A 24081-nucleotide genomic window follows, 5' to 3' on the forward strand; every position below is an offset into this window, starting at 1 on the left:
TTCCACTAAAAATCATTAAATTCTCTATTAAAAAAATCAAAATCACTATCTAATTTAGTTGATTTTCGAGATATAACATAATTTTTATTTCAACTTAACCTTATAAAATTGAAAATACAAAAATAATTCTGAATATCAATCGCCTAAAGCACAACATTACAGCACAATAGAAATTAATTTGAAGTCTATTTATTCAAGTTCAGCTTTTTAGCCCACTGTAGGCACGTGTGGAAATGATGTAAAAACATCTCGAGGAGACAAAACATTTTCAGAGAAGTCTCTCGTCCAGCTAAGGGATCCCTCAGTGTCGTTGGCGATGAATTTGTTGTAGTCACCTGCGAGAGAAATAGCTATTATAGACTTGTCATCAAGGGTGCTGAACTCACAGTAAACAGGCAAGCCTCCGCACTTCAGCTCTATTTTACCACTACTCGTTTTGGCTTGGCCCAGTCGTTTTGATATGCTTCCAGATCGCCCGTAGCGTCCTCCTGAGTTGTTGTTGGGCGTCGAGTTTTTCAGGTTGAAAATATGCAACGTTCCTCTGTCACTAGACACACAGACTAAGTTTCCGGGCTGGTTGAAGTTTATTGAATAAATAAGAGCAGGTTGGGTACCTCTTCGAAATTCTTCAACTTGCGCCTATAAATATGAACACTTAAACTTCCTAACTAAATTTATTTAAAACACCTGCAAGGGTATTCACATTTAATTGCCAATATTATCAAAATCATCAAAAAATCAGATGCCACGGAAAAACTTTGTTTTCTAAAACATCCCAAAAAAGAATTCTTAAGAGCTTTTCTGAGCAATACATGAATGCTTTCAATATTGCTGTCATTTAAAAAATTGCCTGCGGTTGATTGCTTTTGGTTGACAAAGTAAGTTTTTATAAGACATGAGAAAATTAAATCAATTTCTCGACGGGTCATCAGTAAAATAGATGGTTGCCCTTTGAATGAGTCACGATTCCACTCTCACATATTTCTCCCCACTCAATTTTAGAGGTACGTTCAGTTCAGCGCATAATAACTCACATACCAAAATTCGCAACAACTATGGGATGAAATGAGCGACTGAAATCAAGCAAAAAGAAGTATACTTAGACAGTCTCTAATTTATTCTAAGCAATTATACCCGCAAAAAACTGTTAATTAATTGGTACTTAATCATTATCTCCCAATCTAAACTATAAATCAAATTGAAAAGCTCCTTATATTTGAGTGTTTTTTGCCTTATAGTGTGTGTTGAACACCCTGATGAGGGTTCCCTTTTCGGAGGCGGTGGCCACTAGGTCTCCTTTTTTGCTGAGGGCAATGGAGCATAGGCTGCTCTCATGAGCACATATGTACTCTGCTGGCATTCCACTGCCTAGGGAGGCTATGGCCAGCTGACCCACTTTCGGTCCAGGGTAGGCGATGATGGGGTTGGCCTCAACTGCGCACACCTGCATATGGGAAAAATGACAAACAGATAGGTCGGCGTCAATAAACTCAAGGAAACAATCAAGTTTTTGTTCCGAGCATTGAAAATGGGAAAGAATTTTTCTTCGGTTGTGCTTTAGTTTTTTTTGTGTTTTATTTTCAACGCAAAATCAGCTACCACAATCAACCATCGGAACAGTTCGAATGATACATCATATTATAGCCTCTTCAGTCCTGATTTAAACAGCACTTGAAATTTTTCAAAAAGTTTTCCCAGTGTCGAGAAAAACCAGTTTGAATTCTTATTTACTTAAGTAGTAAAAACTCAGTTAAACTCCAGGAAAAGTTGTTTTGACAGCTTAATTTAGCGCTTCTTTAAAAAGTTTTTTAAAATCAAATACGATTCTGCAAATAAATTAGAAAAGATAGCCTTTATTTGAAAAACTTCGACTTTGGAATTTCGAAATAAAAAAAGATGGCTTTATAGCTCTTTCAGTTTCAAGAACAGTAATGAGTACCACTATTTAGATAAAATTAACCCAATTTGAGAAAACTGGATTATTGAGTTAAATTTTTATTCCGCTGGGAAATCTGAAAATTAAATTCCACTTTCGCAACTAGAATTCGATCTATTTTTCGTGACCTTTACACTTTTTCTGTTTGATAGCGAGTTTGCCTTCCTTTTAACAAAAGAAATGAACTGAATTCACAAAGAAACCAAAATTCAAACGGCGAAAGAGTAAATTTGAACCTGAACAAATTTAAAAATTTTCCTGAAAATAAAACGAAAAAAATCATCGCGACCTAGATAAGCGTCTGAACTACGTTCATGGACTTTTAAACATAGCCAACAGACAGTTAGAAACGAGTCAATAAACACGAATGAGCAGAAAAAAAATTATCATAACACTTTCCATATCAAGAAATTTTATTGCTTGACGTTTTTGTGATGAGAAAACTAGGTCCATTGATAATTCGCGTACAATTAAAATTCACTTCGGAAGCTAGAAGTCCATGTTGGTTCACGCCTTTTGGAATTGGAGAACGCAATTTGCCTTTCTTTTAGCAAATGAGTTTGAAGTGAAGTAAAAGTCAAAAAAGAGAAGGCATGAAAAAATTCAGCGTGAACAAATTAATTAGTTTCCTTAAGTAAAAAAAAACACTGAAAACATAAAATCTAAACAAAGGGCACGCACGTCGCTTAATGACACTAAAATACTTGATTCACAGAGAGGCAAATGAAATTGCAAACTTGGAAGAAAAATATAAGCAAGCGTTCATAGTAAAAAAAAAACATGACTCTTCAATAACATGATGCAAAGTTTCAAAAATTTGATTTAAAGCAATTTTAAAGAACAACAATTTATTCTCTTAGGCTCATTTCGAAAGTGAACTCTGGCAAAGGAAATATTTGTGAAAAAAATAGAAAACCTAGATTTTGTTTCAAGAAATTCTGAATTATTAACGCACACGGCTGCATTCATTGCTGCCATGCGACTAAGAGAAAAACCGAAAAAAAATAAAGTTCTAATTCAAAATTATTGGAAATCATTCACTGAAAAATCGGATTTACAAGAAATATTGGAAAAAACTTATTTGAAAATAATTTACTGAAATTTTACCAAAATATAAAACCTTAATTCTTGAATAAGTATAATGAAGATTGCTTGTTTCTTAAAAATACTACGTTAGACTCTGTTATAACTAAGCCAAAAAAAACATAAGCAGACATTTGCTGCACCGATGAAGACAATTTTCGAAGGTAGAACAATTTCAGAGAATAAACAAGCACTAACCGCGCTCGAATCGGTGATCTTTGTCGCCCCAAGAATGTGTGTTACATTTGCTCGAGATGAGCGCAAGTACGATTGGAGCTCGATTTGGTTATCAGCTTAGTGATGAATGATTCCCAGATTCTGTTAGACAAATTGTTATAGATTTACCGGAACTCAAAGCGCTCTACGTCATTGGAAATAATGAGTTTGTTTCTGTTTTCCACACAGAAGCAAAGCTGTGCTTCACAAATACTAGCGAGAACACGGCAGAACCAGCTCTTTAAAGTGCAACACAGAGGCGAAGCAGAGCTTCGCACCACTTGCGATGGAAAATAAATGTCAAGAAAAAAAATTAAAATCAGATAGGAAAATTTAGTAAATTTTTTGAAAATTAAACTAGCAAAAATATCAGTTTGACTCAAACTGATAATTTAAACCTGCCTGCTAAGCAGAAGACACGCGGTGAAACTATTTGTAAACAGCGCACTGCTGAAAAAAAACGAATTCAGACATTTTGCCAGATAAGACACAAGAACCAAACCAATTAAGACTAAGCAAACAAAACACCTCAAAAAGTTTCTAAAAACATGAAACTATTGAAATTGATAATTTTCAAAACAATTACAATTCAATTCAAAATCCTATATTTTCCTTGTTCAAAAAAACATTGCTCTAAAAAAAATTGAATCAAATAAAGAAGTAAAAAAAACAAGACAAAGACGCTGGCTTAGAACACACAACAATGCAATTGAACTACTATTGATATAAAAGTTAAGAAATTTGTGTCGTTTTAAACGTATCATTGGGCGTGAAAAAAATAGAAAGTTTTCAAAATGACAAAAAAAACCGTTAAAAAGGAATAAAAAGTTATTTCGTTACTGTTTTAACGCATTGAAACTACATAAAACTAAGAAATACAACACGTGTAACAGGAAAATAAGCAGACAGCAACTCAAGTTGACACAGTAAAACAACAAAATCGGCTAGAAATTTTAGCACAGAGACGAAGTTGCACTTCGCATACACCGGCAAAAAAATGACCGATGACGCTACTGGGAAAAACTGAATGGGTAAAACTTTGAGTCTACGAAATTTCATAAGTGACGCACGCCAATTATTAGTCTACCAGTCAATTTGAAAAAAAAAGAAACTTACCGACTAACATGCCTCAATTTATAGAGCATTTTAACTAGTATACGAAAAATTTCATTAAAAATATCTGACCCTGCCAAGATTCGAACCCTCTTATTTTGCTGCTGGTCTCCTTTCCTACCTCTACGGTACAGATTAATGATAACTTGAAGCTAAAGTGCTAATTGTAACAAAATAGTCTGTGTTAACATCGTTAACATTGGCTGTACTTAATAGCTGGTTATTGATCAAAATGAACTCTAATATTTGCAACTTAGGTTGGAAAAAAAGAGTTCATACTATCACACAAGTTTGCTTGTGTAATAAACAAAAATACCGGAAATTTTTTGTTGATATTATTCTGATTTGATAGGACTTCAGGCTTGCTCGGTCTTTTTGTTTCAAATGAAAAGGCTAATTTAAAAAAATAATGGTTTCATCTAATGAGAAAAAAAATTTCAAAAATCAAATATCGAAAAACAAAAAAAATTAAACAAAATGTGCAACATTTAATGAGCTAATTTATCTGCACCAAAAAGAATGCTACAAGTAAAGCTGATCGTACAACCAAAAGCAAATACTTGAACCAATTTTGTTACTTGACCACCATTCTCAGCATTTCTGAAAATTAGTCTGAAAAACAGATATATCCGGCCTTTTTTTTTCGGCAGTGAAGAAACGTTTGCTGGTATCTTTTCCATATCAAAATTACGACAAGTGGTTTAATGTGCTATTTTAAAAAAAAATTCCCATCTTTTTGTTCTGAGGGCTAACTTTGGGCAGTAGTCAAATAAAGTTTTTTAAAATATTTTATTATGATATCGACGTCGTATATACAAGGAGCTAGCAATTACTTACAGCACAGAGTCCGTGCGGGTTGAGACATGACTCAAACCTCTCCTGTTCGAGCGGGTTGAGATCGAAGGTGTAGACTTTGATCAAAGTTTCCAGCACCACAACTATCCTGTAGAAGAAAAAGGAACTATTAACATGTTTGTTTAGCGGTAAAGCAAATGTGACTCTTCCAAAATGAGATTTTAAAAATCAGAAAAAGCAGTCTTAAGAAACCTTTAGCAATCAGCGAATAAAAAAACAAATTAGCATCTAAGTGTTCGGTTTACGCAACCATCCCATCGAAACAAGTCCATTGGAACAACCGAAGCGATTGGAGTAGGCAAACTGCAATCACATCAACTCAGTAGAGTAGTGAAGACTAGTTTATGATGCTGTCTATTCAACTGTGGCTTACAAGGAACGCGGGAATGACACGAATCTTACATTAATTAAAACAAAATTGAATAACAAATTAGCATTTAAGTGTTGAGTTCACTCGATCATCCCTTGGACCAATCAAGGACAAGGGAGAAAGCAAACTGCTATCACAACTAAGGATAGGAGTGAAGATTGGTTTCTGATGCAGTAAATCGGTCGAACCAATTCAAATGCAGCTGACAAAAAAGGTAACGAAACGAAACCCACATCAGTTTGAACAAAGTTGCTTAACAAATTAGCATTAAAGTGTTCAGTTCACGCAATCATCCCAATCGATACAGATCCATTGAACCAACCAAAAAGACTGGAGAAAGCAAACTACAATCACGTCAACTCAGGAGAGGAATGAAGTATGGTTTCTGACGCTGTAAATCGGTCGAATCAATTCAACTGTAGCTTACAAGGAAAGTGGCAATTACACGAATCCTACATCAATTAGAACAAATTTGAAGAACAAATTAGCATTTAAATGTTCAGTTCACGCAATCATCCCAATCGATACAGGTCCATTGAACCAACCAAAGAAAGTGGAGAAAGCAAACTACAATCACGTCAACTCAGGAGAGGAATGAAGATTGGTTTCTGACGCTGAAAATCAGACAAATCAGTTCAATTGTAGCTTATAAGAACCGTGGCAGTGACACAAAGCCTTTATCAGTCCGAGAAAAACTGATTGACAAACAAGGGTTCGATGAAACTTTAGCAAGCAAACTGTAATCACAACGGCTCAGCAGAAGAGTGAAGATTGGTTTCTGACTCTAAATCATTCAAAAAAAAATCGACTCGAGCTTACAAGGAAGATGGTAACGACAAGAATGCTATATCAGTTAGAACAAAATTGAAAAGCAAATTAGCATTCAAATGTTCAGTTCACTCAATCATCCCAATCGATACAAGTCCATTGGACCAACCGAAGAGACTGGAAAAAGCAAACTGCAATCACGTCAACTCAGTATAGGAATGAAGACTGGTTTATGATTCTGTAAATCAGTCGAATCAATTCAACTCTGGCTCAGAAGGAACGCGGTAATGACACAAATCCTACAATAATCAAAACAAAATTGAATAACAATTAGTATTTAGGTGTTGAGTCCACTCAATCATCCCGACCGATACAGGTCCGTTGGACCAATCAAAGACAAGGGAGAAAGCAAACTGACATCACATCAAATTAGGATAGGAGTGAAGATTGCTTTCTGTGCAGTAAATTGGTCGAACCAATTCAAATGTAGCTGACAAAAAAAGAAGTAATGAAACGAAACCCACATCAGTTTAAACAAAGTTGATTAACAAACTAGCAATCAAGTGTTCAGTTCACGCAACCAACCCAATCGATACAAGTCTATTCGAACAACCGATGAGACCGGAGAAAGCAAACTACAATCACGTCATTTCAGAAGATGAGCGAAGAATGGTTTCTGATGCTGTAAATCAGTCGAATCAATTCAACTGTAGCTTATAAGGAACGTGGTAATGACAAGAATCCTACATCGGTTAGAACAAAATTGAATAACAAATTAGCATTTAAGTGTTCAGTTCACGCCAGCACCCCAACCGATACAGGCCACTTGAAACAAAGCCCCCACCCCAACCGATACAGGTCACTTGAAACAACCGAAGTGAGTGGAGTAGGCAAACTGCAATCACATCAACTCAGTAGAGTAGTGAAGACTGGTTTATGATGCTGTAAATCAGCCGAATTAATTCAACTGTGGCTTACACGGAACGCGGTAATGACACCAATTCTACATTAATTAAAACAAAATTGAATAGCAAATTAGCATTTAAATGTTGAGTTCACTCAATCATCCCGACCGATACAGTTCCCTTGGACCAATCAAAGACAAGGGAGAAAGCAAACTGCAATCATGTCAACTTAGGAGAGGAGTGACGAATGGTTTCTGATGCTGTAAATCGATCGAATCAATTCAACTGTAGCTTACAAGGAAAGTGGCAATGACAAGAATCTTACATCAATTAGAACAAAATTGAATAACAAATTCGCAATTAAATGTTCAGTTCACGCAATCATCCCAATCGATACAGGTCCATTGAACCAACCACAGAGACTGGAGAAAGCAAACTGCAATCAGATCAACCCAGGAGAGGAATGAACATTGGTTTCTGACGCTGTAAATTAGTCAAATCAATTCAACTGTAGCTTATAAGGAATGTGGCAGTGACACAAAGCCTTTATCAGTCGAAAAAAAAAACTGATTGACAAACAAGGATTCGATGAAGATGTAGCAAGCAAACTGTAATCACAACGGCTCAGCAGAAGAGTGAAGATTGGCTTCTGACTCTCTTAATCATTCAAAAAATCGACTGTAGCTTACAAGGAAGATGGTAACGACAAGAATGCTATATCAGTTAGAACAAAATTGAATAGCAAATTAGCATTCAAATGTTCAGTTCACGCAATCATCCCAATCGATAAAAGTCCATTGGACCAACCGAAGAGCCGGCAGAAAGCAACTTGCAATCAGGTCAACTCAGGAGAGGCGTGAAGATTGGTTTCTGATGCTGTAAATCAGTCGAATCAATTCAACTGTAGCTTACAAGGAAAGTGGCAATGACAAGAATCTTACATCAATTAGAACAAAATTGAATAACTAAATAGAAATTTAATGTTCAGTTCACGCAATCATCCCAATCGATACAGGTCCATTGGACCAACCGAAGAGACTGGAAAAAGCAAACTGCAATCACGTCAACTCAGGATGGGAGTTAAGACTGCTTTATGATGCTGTAAATCAGTCGAATCAATTCAACTGTGGCTAACAAGGAACGCGGTAATGACACGAATCCTACAAAAATTAAAACAAAATTGAATAACAAATTAGTATTTAGGTGTTGAGTTCACTCAATCAACCCGACCAATACAGGTCACTTGGATCAATCAAAGACAAGGGAGAAAGCAAACTGACATCACATCAACTAAGGATAGGAGTGAAGATTGGTTTCTGTGCAGTAAATCGGTCGAACCAATTCAAATGTAGCTGACAAAAAAGAAGTAATGAAACAAAACCCACATCAGCTTGAACAAAGTTGATTAACAAACTAGCATTCAAGTGTTCAGTTCACGCAACCATCCTACTCGATACAAGTCTATTGGAACAACCGAAGTGAGTGGAGTAGGCAAACTGCAATCACATCAACTCAGTAGAGTAGTGAAGACTGGTTTATGATGCTGTAAATCAGTCGAACCAATTCAACTGTGGCTTACAAGGAACGTGGTAATAACACGAATCCTACATCGGTTAGAACAAAATTGAATAAAAACTTAGCATTTAAGTGTTCAGTTCACGCAATCATCCCAATCGATACCGGTCCATTGGACCAACCGAAGAGACTAGAAAAAACAAATTGCAATCACGTCAACTCAGGATGGGAGTGAAGACTGGTTTATGATGCTGTAAATCAGTCGAATCAATTCAACTGTGGCCAAGAAGGAACGCGGTAATGACACGAATCCTACAATAATTAAAACAAAATTGAATAACAAATTAGTATTTAGGTGTTGAGTTCACTCAATCATCCCGACCGATACAGGTCCCTTGGATCAATCAAAGACAATGGAGAACGCAAACTGACATCACATCAACTAAGGATAGGAGTGAAGATTGGTTTTGCAGTAAATCTGTCGAAACAATTCAAATGTAGCTGACAAAAAGAAGTAATGAAACAAAACCCACATCAGTTTGAACAAAGTTGATTAACAAACTAGCATTCAAGTGTTCAGTTCATGCAACCATCCTAATCGATACAAGTCTATTGGAACAACCGAAGTGAGTGGAGTAGGCAAACTGCAATCACATCAACTCAGTAGAGTAGCGAAGACTGGTTTATGATGCTGTAAATCAGTCGAATCAATTCAACTGTAGCTTATAAGGAACGCGGTAATGACACGAATCCTACATTAATTAAAACAAAATTGAATAACAAATTAGCATTTAAGTGTTGAGTTCACTCAATCATCCCGACCGATACAGGTCCCTTGGACCAATCAAAGACAAGGGAGAAAGTAAACTGCAATTACATCAAATAAGGATAGGAGTGAAGAATGGTTGCTGATGCAGTAAATCGGTCGACCCAATTTAAATGTAGCTGACAAAAAAGAGGTAATGAAACGAAACCAACATCAGTTTGAACAAAGTTGATCAACAAATGAGCATTTCAAGTGTTCAGATCACGCCAGCATCCCAATCGATAGCGGTCCATTGGACCAACCGAAGAGACTGGAGGAAGGAAACTGATATCAAGTCAACTCAGGATAGGAGTGAAGATTGGTTTCTGATGCTGTAAATCAGTCGAATCAATTCAACTGTAGCTTACACGGAACGTGGTAATGACACGAATCCTACATCGGTTAGAACAAAATTGAATAACAACTTAGCATTCAAGTGTTCAGTTCACGCAATCATCCCGATCGATACCGGTCCAGTTGACCAACCGAAGAGAATAGAAAAAGCAAACTGATATCAAGTCAACTCAGGATAGGAGTGAAGATTGGTTTATGATGCTGTAAATCAGTCCAACCAATTCAACTGTGGCTTACAAGGAACGTGGTAATAACACGAATCCTACATCGGTTAGAACAAAATTGAATAAAAACTTAGCATTTAAGTGTTCAGTTCACGCAATCATCCCAATCGATACCGGTCCATTGGACCAACCGAAGAGACTAGAAAAAGCAAATTGCAATCACGTCAACTCAGGATGGGAGTGAAGACTGGTTTATGATGCTGTAAATCAGTCGAATCAATTCAACTGTGGCCAAGAAGGAACGCGGTAATGACACGAATCCTACAATAATTAAAACAAAATTGAATAACAAATTAGTATTTAGGTGTTGAGTTCACTCAATCATCCCGACCGATACAGGTCCCTTGGATCAATCAAAGACAATGGAGAACGCAAACTGACATCACATCAACTAAGGATAGGAGTGAAGATTGGTTGCTGATGCAGTAAATCGGTCGACCCAATTTAAATGTAGCTGACAAAAAAGAGGTAATGAAACGAAACCAACATCAGTTTGAACAAAGTTGATCAACAAATGAGCATTTCAAGTGATCAGATCACGCCAGCATCCCAATCGATAGCGGTCCATTGGACCAACCGAAGAGACTGGAGGAAGGAAACGGATATCAAGTGAACTCAGGATAGGAGTGAAGATTGGTTTCTGATGCTGTAAATCAGTCGAATCAATTCAACTGTAGCTTACACGGAACCTGGTAATGACACGAATCCTACAATAATTAAAACAAAATTGAATAACAAATTAGTATTTAGGTGTTGAGTTCACTCAATCATCCCGACCGATACAGGTCCCTTGGATCAATCAAAGACAATGGAGAACGCAAACTGACATCACATCAACTAAGGATAGGAGTGAAGATTGGTTTTGCAGTAAATCTGTCGAAACAATTCAAATGTAGCTGACAAAAAGAAGTAATGAAACAAAACCCACATCAGTTTGAACAAAGTTGATTAACAAACTAGCATTCAAGTGTTCAGTTCATGCAACCATCCTAATCGATACAAGTCTATTGGAACAACCGAAGTGAGTGGAGTAGGCAAACTGCAATCACATCAACTCAGTAGAGTAGCGAAGACTGGTTTATGATGCTGTAAATCAGTCGAATCAATTCAACTGTAGCTTATAAGGAACGCGGTAATGACACGAATCCTACATTAATTAAAACAAAATTGAATAACAAATTAGCATTTAAGTGTTGAGTTCACTCAATCATCCCGACCGATACAGGTCCCTTGGACCAATCAAAGACAAGGGAGAAAGTAAACTGCAATTACATCAAATAAGGATAGGAGTGAAGAATGGTTGCTGATGCAGTAAATCGGTCGACCCAATTTAAATGTAGCTGACAAAAAAGAGGTAATGAAACGAAACCAACATCAGTTTGAACAAAGTTGATCAACAAATGAGCATTTCAAGTGTTCAGATCACGCCAGCATCCCAATCGATAGCGGTCCATTGGACCAACCGAAGAGACTGGAGGAAGGAAACTGATATCAAGTCAACTCAGGATAGGAGTGAAGATTGGTTTCTGATGCTGTAAATCAGTCGAATCAATTCAACTGTAGCTTACACGGAACGTGGTAATGACACGAATCCTACATCGGTTAGAACAAAATTGAATAACAACTTAGCATTCAAGTGTTCAGTTCACGCAATCATCCCGATCGATACCGGTCCAGTTGACCAACCGAAGAGAATAGAAAAAGCAAACTGATATCAAGTCAACTCAGGATAGGAGTGAAGATTGGTTTATGATGCTGTAAATCAGTCCAACCAATTCAACTGTGGCTTACAAGGAACGTGGTAATAACACGAATCCTACATCGGTTAGAACAAAATTGAATAAAAACTTAGCATTTAAGTGTTCAGTTCACGCAATCATCCCAATCGATACCGGTCCATTGGACCAACCGAAGAGACTAGAAAAAGCAAATTGCAATCACGTCAACACAGGATGGGAGTGAAGACTGGTTTATGATGCTGTAAATCAGTCGAATCAATTCAACTGTGGCCAAGAAGGAACGCGGTAATGACACGAATCCTACAATAATTAAAACAAAATTGAATAACAAATTAGTATTTAGGTGTTGAGTTCACTCAATCATCCCGACCGATACAGGTCCCTTGGATCAATCAAAGACAATGGAGAACGCAAACTGACATCACATCACCTAAGGATAGGAGTGAAGATTGGTTGCTGATGCAGTAAATCGGTCGACCCAATTTAAATGTAGCTGACAAAAAAGAGGTAATGAAACGAAACCATCATCAGTTTGAACAAAGTTGATCAACAAATGAGCATTTCAAGTGATCAGATCACGCCAGCATCCCAATCGATAGCGGTCCATTGGACCAACCGAAGAGACTGGAGGAAGGAAACTGATATCAAGTGAACTCAGGATAGGAGTGAAGATTGGTTTCTGATGCTGTAAATCAGTCGAATCAATTCAACTGTAGCTTACACGGAACGTGGTAATGACACGAATCCTACAATAATTAAAACAAAATTGAATAACAAATTAGCATTTAAGTGTTGAGTTCACTCAATCATCCCGACCGATACAGGTCCCTTGGACCAATCAAAGACAAGGGAGAAAGTAAACTGCAATTACATCAAATAAGGATAGGAGTGAAGAATGGTTGCTGATGCAGTAAATCGGTCGACCCAATTTAAATGTAGCTGACAAAAAAGAGGTAATGAAACGAAACCAACATCAGTTTGAACAAAGTTGATCAACAAATGAGCATTTCAAGTGTTCAGATCACGCCAGCATCCCAATCGATAGCGGTCCATTGGACCAACCGAAGAGACTGGAGGAAGGAAACTGATATCAAGTCAACTCAGGATAGGAGTGAAGATTGGTTTCTGATGCTGTAAATCAGTCGAATCAATTCAACTGTAGCTTACACGGAACGTGGTAATGACACGAATCCTACATCGGTTAGAACAAAATTGAATAACAACTTAGCATTCAAGTGTTCAGTTCACGCAATCATCCCGATCGATACCGGTCCAGTTGACCAACCGAAGAGAATAGAAAAAGCAAACTGATATCAAGTCAACTCAGGATAGGAGTGAAGATTGGTTTATGATGCTGTAAATCAGTCCAACCAATTCAACTGTGGCTTACAAGGAACGTGGTAATAACACGAATCCTACATCGGTTAGAACAAAATTGAATAAAAACTTAGCATTTAAGTGTTCAGTTCACGCAATCATCCCAATCGATACCGGTCCATTGGACCAACCGAAGAGACTAGAAAAAGCAAATTGCAATCACGTCAACTCAGGATGGGAGTGAAGACTGGTTTATGATGCTGTAAATCAGTCGAATCAATTCAACTGTGGCCAAGAAGGAACGCGGTAATGACACGAATCCTACAATAATTAAAACAAAATTGAATAACAAATTAGTATTTAGGTGTTGAGTTCACTCAATCATCCCGACCGATACAGGTCCCTTGGATCAATCAAAGACAATGGAGAACGCAAACTGACATCACATCAACTAAGGATAGGAGTGAAGATTGGTTTTGCAGTAAATCTGTCGAAACAATTCAAATGTAGCTGACAAAAAGAAGTAATGAAACAAAACCCACATCAGTTTGAACAAAGTTGATTAACAAACTAGCATTCAAGTGTTCAGTTCATGCAACCATCCTAATCGATACAAGTCTATTGGAACAACCGAAGTGAGTGGAGTAGGCAAACTGCAATCACATCAACTCAGTAGAGTAGCGAAGACTGGTTTATGATGCTGTAAATCAGTCGAATCAATTCAACTGTAGCTTATAAGGAACGCGGTAATGACACGAATCCTACATTAATTAAAACAAAATTGAATAACAAATTAGCATTTAAGTGTTGAGTTCACTCAATCATCCCGACCGATACAGGTCCCTTGGACCAATCAAAGACAAGGGAGAAAGTAAACTGCAATTACATCAAATAAGGATAGGAGTGAAGAATGGTTGCTGATGCAGTAAATCGGTCGACCCAATTTAAATGTAGCTGACAAAAAAGAGGTAATGAAACGAAACCAACATCAGTTTGAACAAAGTTGATCAACAAATGAGCATTTCAAGTGTTCAGATCACGCCAGCATCCCAATCGATAGCGGTCCGTTGGACCAACCGAAGAGACTGGAGGAAGGAAACTGATATCAAGTCAACTCAGGATAGGAGTGAAGATTGGTTTCTGATGCTGTAAATCAGTCGAATCAATTCAACTGTAGCTTACACGGAACGTGGTAATGACACGAATCCTACATCGGTTAGAACAAAATTGAATAACAACTTAGCATTCAAGTGTTCAGTTCACGCAATCATCCCGATCGATACCGGTCCAGTTGACCAAACGAAGAGACTAGAAAAAGCAAACTGCAATCACGTCAACTCAGGATAGGAGTGACTACTGGTTTATGATGCTGTAAATCAGTCGAATCAATTCTGCTGTGGCTAAGAAGGAACGCGGCAATGACACGAATCCTAAAATAATTAAAACACAATTGAATAACAAATTATTATTTAGGCGTTGAGTTCACTCAATCATCCCGACCGATACAGGTCCCTTGGATCAATCAAAGACAAGGGAGAAAGCAAACTGACATCACATCAACTAAGAATAGGCGTGAAGATTGGTTTCTGCGCAGTAAATCGGTCGAACCAATTCAAATGTAACTTACAAGGAACGTGGTAATGACAAGAATCCTACATCGGTTAGAACAAAATTGAATAACAAATTAGCATTTAAGTGTTCAGTTCACACCACCACCCCAACCGATACAGGCCACTTGAAGCAACCGAAGTGAGTGTAGTAGGCAAACTGCAATCGCATCAAATCAGTAGAGTAGTGAAGACTGGTTTATGATGCTGTGAATCAGCCGAATCAATTCAACTGTGGCTTACAAGGAACTCGGTAATGACACGAATCCTGAAACGGTTAGAACAAAATTGAATAACAAATTAGCATTTTAAGTGTTCAGTTCACGCAATCATCCCAATCGATACAAGTCTATTGGAACAACCCAAGAGACCGGAGAAAGCAAACTGATATCAAGTCAACTCAGGATAGGAGTGAAGATTGGTTTCTGATGCTGTAAATCAGTCGAATCAATTCAACTGTAGCTTACACGGAACGTGGTAATGACACGAATCCTACATCGGTTAGAGCAAAATTGAATAACAACTTAGCATTCAAGTGTTCAGTTCATGCAATCATCCCGATCGATACCGGTCCAGTTGACCAACCGAAGAGACTAGAAAAAGCAAACTGCAATCACGTCAACTCAGGATAGGAGTGACTACTGGTTTATGATGCTGTAAATCAGTCGAATCAATTCTGCTGTGGCTAAGAAGGAACGCGGCAATGACACGAATCCTAAAATAATTAAAACACAATTGAATAACAAATTATTATTTAGGCGTTGAGTTCACTCAATCATCCCGACCGATACAGGTCCCTTGGATCAATCAAAGACAAGGGAGAAAGCAAACTGACATCACATCAACTAAGAATAGGCGTGAAGATTGGTTTCTGCGCAGTAAATCGGTCGAACCAATTCAAATGTAACTTACAAGGAACGTGGTAATGACAAGAATCCTACATCGGTTAGAACAAAATTGAATAACAAATTAGCATTTAAGTGTTCAGTTCACACCACCACCCCAACCGATACAGGCCACTTGAAGCAACCGAAGTGAGTGTAGTAGGCAAACTGCAATCGCATCAAATCAGTAGAGTAGTGAAGACTGGTTTATGATGCTGTGAATCAGCCGAATCAATTCAACTGTGGCTTACAAGGAACTCGGTAATGACACGAATCCTGAAACGGTTAGAACAAAATTGAATAACAAATTAGCATTTTAAGTGTTCAGTTCACGCAATCATCCCAATCGATACAAGTCTATTGGAACAACCCAAGAGACCGGAGAAAGCAAACTGCAATCACGTCAACTCAGGAGATGAGTGAAGAATGGTTTCTGATACTGTAAATCAGTCGAATCAATTCACCTGTAACTTACAAGGAACGTGGTAATGACAAGAATCCTACATCGATTACAACAAAATTGAATAACAAATTAACATTTAAGTGTTCAGTTCACACCACCACCCCAACCGATACAGGCCACTTGAAACAACCAAAGTGAGTGTAGTAGGCAAACTGCAATCACATCAACTCAGTAAAAGAGTGAAGACTGGTTTATGATGCTGTGAATCAGCTGAATCAATTCAACTGTGGCTTACAAGGAACGCGGTAATGTCACGAATCCTACATTAATTAAAACAAAATTGAACAACAAATTAGCATTTAAGTGTTAAGTTCACTCAATCATCCCGACCGATACAGGTCCCTTGGACCAATCAAAGACAAGGGAGAAAGCAAACTGCAATTACATCAAAGAAGGATAGGAGTGAAGAATGGTTTCTGATGCAGTAAATCGGTCGAACCAATTCAAATGTAGCTGACAAAAAAAGAGGTAATGAAACGAAACCAACATGAGTTTGAACAAAATTGATCAACAAATGAGCATTTCAAGTGTTTAGTTCACGCCAGCATCCCAATCTATAGCGGTCCATTGGACCAACCGAAGAGACTGGAGGAAGGAAACTGATATCACGTCAACTTAGGAGAGGAGTGAAGATTGGTTTCTGATGCTATAAATCAGTCGAATCAATTCAACTGTAGCGTACAAGGAACGTGGTAATGACGCGAACCCTACATCGGTTAGAACAAAATTGAATAACAAATTAGCATTTAAGTGTTCAGTTCACACCACCACCCCAACCGATACAGGCCACTTGAAGCAACCGAAGTGAGTGTAGTAGGCAAACTGCAATCGCATCAAATCAGTAGAGTAGTGAAGACTGGTTTATGATGCTGTGAATCAGCCGAATCAATTCAACTGTGGCTTACAAGGAACGCGGTAATGACACAAATCCTACAACGGTTAGAACAAAATTGAATAACAAATTAGCATTTTAAGTGTTCAGTTCACGCAATCATCCCAATCGATACAAGTCTATTGGAACAACCCAAGAGACCGGAGAAAGCAAACTGCAATCACGTCAACTCAGGAGATGAGTGAAGAATGGTTTCTGATACTGTGAATCAGTCGAATCAATTCACCTGTAACTTACAAGGAACGTGGTAATGACAAGAATCCTACATCGGTTACAACAAAATTGAATAACGAATTAGCATTTAAGTGTTCAGTTCACACCACCACCCCAACCGATACAGGCCACTTGAAACAACCAAAGTGAGTGTAGTAGGCAAACTGCAATCACATCAACTCAGTAAAGTAGTGAAGACTGGTTTATGATGCTGTGAATCAGCTGAATCAATTCAACTGTGGCTTACAAGGAACGCGGTAATGACACGAATCCTACATTAATTAAAACAAAATTGAACAACAAATTAGCATTTAAGGGTTAAGTTCACTCAATCATCCCGACCGATACAGGTCCCTTGGACCAATCAAAGACAAGGGAGAAAGCAAACTGCAATTACATCAAATAAGGATAGGAGTGAAGAATGGTTTCTGATGCAGTAAATCGGTCGAACCAATTCAAATGTAGCTGACAAAAAAAGAGGTAATGAAACGAAACCAACATCAGTTTGAACAAAATTGATCAACAAATGAGCATTTCAAGTGTTTAGTTCACGCCAGCATCCCAATCGATAGCGGTCCATTAGACCAACCGAAGAGACTGGAGGAAGGAAACTGATATCACGTCAACTTAGGAGAGGAGTGAAGATTGGTTTCTGATGCTATAAATCAGTCGAATCAATTCAACTGTAGCGTACAAGGAACGTGGTAATGACGCGAATCCTACATCGGTTAGAACAAAATTGAATAACAAATTAGCATTTGAGTGTTCAGTTCACGCAATCATCCCAATCAATACAGGCCCATTGGACCAACCGAAGAGACTGGAGAAAGCAAACTGCAATCACGTCAACTCAGGAGAGGAGTGAAGATTTGTTTCTGATGCTGTAAATCAGTCGAATCAATTCACCTGTAACTTACAAGGAACGTGGTAATGACAAGAATCCTACATCGGTTACAACAAAATTGAATAACAAATTAGCATTTAAGTGTTCCGTTCACACCACCACCCCAACCGATACAGGCCACTTGAAACAACCAAAGTGAGTGTAGTAGGCAAACTGCAATCACATCAACTCAGTAAAGTAGTGAAGACTGGTTTATGATGCTGTGAATCAGCTGAATCAATTCAACTGTGGCTTACAAGGAACGCGGTAATGACACGAATCCTACATTAATTAAAACAAAATTGAACAACAAATTAGCATTTAAGTGTTAAGTTCACTCAATCATCCCGACCGATACAGGTCCCTTGGACCAATCAAAGACAAGGGAGAAAGCAAACTGCAATTACATCAAATAAGGATAGGAGTGAAGAATGGTTTCTGATGCAGTAAATCGGTCGAACCAATTCAAATGTAGCTGACAAAAAAAGAGGTAATGAAACGAAACCAACATCAGTTTGAACAAAATTGATCAACAAATGAGCATTTCAAGTGTTTAGTTCACGCCAGCATCCCAATCGATAGCGGTCCATTAGACCAACCGAAGAGACTGGAGGAAGGAAACTGATATCACGTCAACTTAGGAGAGGAGTGAAGATTGGTTTCTGATGCTATAAATCAGTCGAATCAATTCAACTGTAGCGTACAAGGAACGTGGTAATGACGCGAATCCTACATCGGTTAGAACAAAATTGAATAACAAATTAGCATTTGAGTGTTCAGTTCACGCAATCATCCCAATCAATACAGGCCCATTGGACCAACCGAAGAGACTGGAGAAAGCAAACTGCAATCACGTCAACTCAGGAGAGGAGTGAAGATTTGTTTCTGATGCTGTAAATCAGTCGAATCAATTCACCTGTAACTTACAAGGAACGTGGTAATGACAAGAATCCTACATCGGTTACAACAAAATTGAATAACAAATTAGCATTTAAGTGTTCCGTTCACACCACCACCCCAACCGATACAGGCCACTTGAAACAACCAAAGTGAGTGTAGTAGGCAAACTGCAATCACATCAACTCAGTAAAGTAGTGAAGACTGGTTTATGATGCTGTGAATCAGCTGAATCAATTCAACTGTGGCTTACAAGGAACGCGGTAATGACACGAATCCTACATTAATTAAAACAAAATTGAACAACAAATTAGCATTTAAGTGTTAAGTTCACTCAATCATCCCGACCGATACAGGTCCCTTGGACCAATCAAAGACAAGGGAGAAAGCAAACTGCAATTACATCAAATAAGGATAGGAGTGAAGAATGGTTTCTGATGCAGTAAATCGGTCGAACCAATTCAAATGTAGCTGACAAAAAAAGAGGTAATGAAACGAAACCAACATCAGTTTGAACAAAATTGATCAACAAATGAGCATTTCAAGTGTTTAGTTCACGCCAGCATCCCAATCGATAGCGGTCCATTAGACCAACCGAAGAGACTGGAGGAAGGAAACTGATATCACGTCAACTTAGGAGAGGAGTGAAGATTGGTTTCTGATGCTATAAATCAGTCGAATCAATTCAACTGTAGCGTACAAGGAACGTGGTAATGACGCGAATCCTACATCGGTTAGAACAAAATTGAATAACAAATTAGCATTTGAGTGTTCAGTTCACGCAATCATCCCAATCAATACAGGCCCATTGGACCAACCGAAGAGACTGGAGAAAGCAAACTGCAATCACGTCAACTCAGGAGAGGAGTGAAGATTTGTTTCTGATGCTGTAAATCAGTCGAATCAATTCACCTGTAACTTACAAGGAACGTGGTAATGACAAGAATCCTACATCGGTTACAACAAAATTGAATAACAAATTAGCATTTAAGTGTTCCGTTCACACCACCACCCCAACCGATACAGGCCACTTGAAGCAGCCGAAGTGAGTGTAGTAGGCAAACTGCAATCGCATCAAATCAGTAGAGTAGTGAAGACTGGTTTATGATGCTGTGAATCAGCCGAATCAATTCAACTGTGGCTTACAAGGAACGCGGTAATGACACGAATCCTACAACGGTTAGAACAAAATTGAATAACAAATTAGCATTTAAGTGTTCAGTTCACGCAACCATCCCAATCAATACAGGCCCATTGGACCAACCGAAGAGACTGGAGAAAGCAAACTGCAATCACGTCAATTCAGGAGAGGAGTGAAGATTTGTTTCTGATGCTGTAAATCAGTAGAATCAATTCAGCTGTCTTACAAGGAAGGTGATATGGACACAAATCCTACATCAGTTAGAACGAATATGATGAAGAAATTAGCAATTAAGTGTACAGTTCAAGCCATCTACCCAATCGATAACGGTCCATTGGACAACCGAAGACACTGCAGAAAGCAAACTGCAATCACTTCACATCAAATTGGCGATTTAATGTGGTGCACTTTATTTTGCAAAATTCGGGCCCAAAACTTTTCCCCAAAAACGATTACTTTTGACTTTTTTAGTCAATCAAAAAATTACACCAAAATATTGCATCGATTGCTGACAAAATTATATTTTTTATTTCGCTGGGAAATCCGATTTTCAAATTCCAATTTTAAAACTGCCAGCCTATCACGTTTTTCATGACCTTCACACTTTTGCTGTTCAATGATAGTGGATATTGCGATCCTTTTAACAGAGGAAATGAATTCACATAAAAAATCAGAACTCAAACCGCGAAAAAGTAAATTTGAGCCTTGAAAAAAATCATCACGACCTATATAAGAGTCTAAACTACGATAGAAACACATTGGACTCCATTTCATTTTGAGGTTTCGTTGTACTTACCTGTCTTTTCGTAGCCGCACATTCTTCACCAAACTCTCGAACTGCATTTCGAACAGCTCCGACTGAGTTGCCCCGTTCCAGATGACAACCTTGTTAACAGGGTAGCGAGCAGGAACACCTCCACCCACTAAAAAAAATCCAACTGTTTTGTGAAAAACTTTTGGCCTTCAAAGTCAGTAGGCAAAGCGTGATCTCTTATTTATTCCATTAAATTAAATCGACAAAATGTTACATTTTTTATTGAAACTTAACTTACCAGAAAATACAGAGCTGATTTAACTTATTCGGACAAAATATTGCATCGATTGCTGACAAAATTATATCAAAGAAGCCTCTTATTTAGTAAGACAATATTCAAGGAGGGTATAATCTTCTAAAATTTGTATAAAATTATTTTAGTTTATAAGCCATAATGGCCACTTTTACTATAAAAAACATCAATTTTTTGTTCTAACAATTTTTTAATGTTTTGAACCATTTTTTTGAAGTTTAATTTGTTTTACCCGGATTATTTTTACTCCCAAAACCGGTCATTTTTGGCTTTTGTAGTCAATCAAAAAATTACACCAAAAATATTGCATCGATTGCTGACAAAATTATATCAAAGAAGCCTATTTAGTCCGACATTGTTCAAGGAGGGTATAATCTTCTAAAATTTGTATAAAATTATTTTAGTTTAAAAGCCAAAAATGGTCACTTTTACAATACAAATATCAATTTTTTTATATAAATTTTTTACTGTTTTGAACCATTTTTTGAAGTTTAATTTGTTTTGTCCGGATTAACTGATTTTGTCCGGATAATTTAAACTTAAATAATATTTAAAATAGGAAAAATTACCAAAAAGTGTGAGAGATTTGTAAAGGAGGTAAGTTGACCATTTAAATTTAGAATTCTGTCACATCTAAAAAAAATTCTAGAGTAAAAAAAACAAAGCGATAAAAGAACAGAAAATGAACCGACCGAAACAAGCGCGAATTCAAAAAAATCATAAATTCTGCAGACTGCCTTACACTAAGTGCAAACTTCTACATACAGGAAAAAAGTTGGTACACTTTACTTACTACTTGAAAACCAACACAACCCCACCACCCCGGTTCATTACAATGTCTTAAATATAGAAAAAAGATCAATTTTTGCTGCGCTAACAGAAAAGCCCGGAAAACGCTGAAAGCTGGGAAAGGGGATTGAAATCTCCAACATTGTTTACCATGTGGCCGCTAACTATTTCTACGCTGGTATAAATCTGTATTTCATGAACAACAGCCAACAGACACTTGAGAGCGTCAATGAACAAAGAAAACGAAATATTACTTTTCAAAACCTTTTGAAACCGGAATCAATATGCAATTTCCTCATCATCGGGACCTATAAAAAATCATCGGGGCCTATATAAGAGTCTGATCTACGTTCATCGACTCTTAAAAAGCCACTAAAAGTTTTGGGCGATCAAGTTATAAAACTTAGAATAACCTAGATCAATAGGTAACTTTTCCTTAATCCGCTGAGAAATCTTCCGGGATTAAAGTTCTAAAACTCAACTTTCTAAACTTAAATCCGGCCACGTTTTCGTGCTAATTGAACTTTCATTATTGGAAAACGTGATTTGCCTTCCTTTTAGCTAATAAATTTGATTTGAACTAAGAAAATCCAAAATCAAATCGCAATAAAAATCATAGTTAAGCGTGAAAAATGATAAAACTTTGTCCGAAAAAAAACAAAAAAACGCTCTAAAAAGTGTCTTCACTTTGCTTATTGACACTTCAAAAGCAGGTGACTCATAAAACATTGACAAAAACAAAGGTGTCAAAACTGCAACAACCCATTGATTTGCAACAGTGGGAGATTATCCTCAGAAAAACCGATTCACAGAAGCAACGCTGCTTTTACTGATCGCTTGGGTCCCTACTTACTGTATGGCTATCCTGGTGAGGCTGTTTTCATTCATTTTGCCATAGCCGTTCAGGCCTCCGAACTCACCACCCTAGTGCTAAGATCTGTGCGCCTTACTCACAAAAAGTAAGTCTAAAAACTCTAAACAAATAAGACTTATTGCTGTATATGCATGTGCGTTCCTCTTCACTACATGCACGAATTAACGTCTGACTTCCGATTGGATATGAATCAAAGTTTAAAGTTAAAGTTTCCTTAAGATACCACCTATGCTACTATAACACCCAAAAGTTCATTCAAAAACTAATTCATTATTTGTTACATTCTTTTGACTTTTCAGTAAAATCGACACCATATCAAGAAGACATGTTCAAGACGAAATATTATCTTAGTTTTAAAAGTTAGGAAAAAAAGCTCGCTTTAGAAAACTTGCCCATTTTTTTTTCAAACTCCAGCATAGAGGCGATACAACGCAAGCCTAGCATTGCAAGCTCGCGAAAAGTAATTCCGACAGAAATAACTAAGGCAAAAAAAGTTTGTTGGAAAAAATTGATTAAGAGAAAAACAGTCAAGCAACACAACCACGAGCATTGAATACGCTTTTAATTTTACCGAGTGGCCTTTTTTCGAACATAAAAGAAATTAATTAAGAAAAAAATCTAGAAAAAGAAACACCAGTATTAAATAAGTTTTATTATTTACCGAGCGGCCACTGAGCAGCTCATCAAAGAAACTCAATTCTAATTTTTGAAAAACACTTTCAGTCGGTAGGACCGGGGGCTAATTAATAAAAAAAAATCGCTTGCTTGAAATTCACATCTCAAAGAAGAAAGAGTCATGGCCATGCCGGATAAACCACGAACGCTTGAATAGATGTTTCAATTCACTTAGTTCCTGGCCCTTAAAAATATGTTCAAGGCAGGCATATTTCCAAACTTTGGAGGTTTCTCTTTCTTCACAACTTCCTCGTTCTTCTTACCCAGAGCTAAGTGACTGCATCTAAACAACATCTCAGCACAACCCACGCCCCCATCCTTCCAGAATATTCTTTGCTTCTCCCTAAGAGGGTCTGTGTTGAAAATAAGGAAGCCGTTGGATGTGGCACAGACAAAACACCCTCCGTCTTGGTTGAACCGCAGGGACATGATTGAGCATGTATCCCCGCTCATCACTTCTGAAAGGTCAACTTGATTTGTCGCAGCTTTTGAATCA

At 37.6% G+C, this 24081-nt stretch overlaps 1 protein-coding gene across 1 annotated transcript; it reads right to left on the reverse strand.

The window, feature by feature from the left end:
• Positions 1-24042, reverse strand: LOC134848708 (WD repeat domain phosphoinositide-interacting protein 3-like). Its single transcript, XM_063866226.1, has 5 exons — positions 23849-24042; positions 20977-21103; positions 5186-5291; positions 1232-1444; positions 1-639 (listed from the first exon to the last, which is right to left on the reverse strand). The coding sequence occupies exons 1-5, from the start codon at positions 24036-24038 to the stop codon at positions 208-210; spliced, it is 1068 nt and encodes a 355-aa protein (XP_063722296.1). The 5' UTR covers positions 24039-24042; the 3' UTR covers positions 1-207.
• Positions 24043-24081: the final 39 nt, after the last annotated feature.

Source organism: Symsagittifera roscoffensis, chromosome 1 (genome assembly GCF_963678635.1).
Source record: "Symsagittifera roscoffensis chromosome 1, txSymRosc1.1, whole genome shotgun sequence".
Classification (NCBI taxonomy): Eukaryota; Metazoa; Xenacoelomorpha; order Acoela; family Convolutidae; genus Symsagittifera; species Symsagittifera roscoffensis.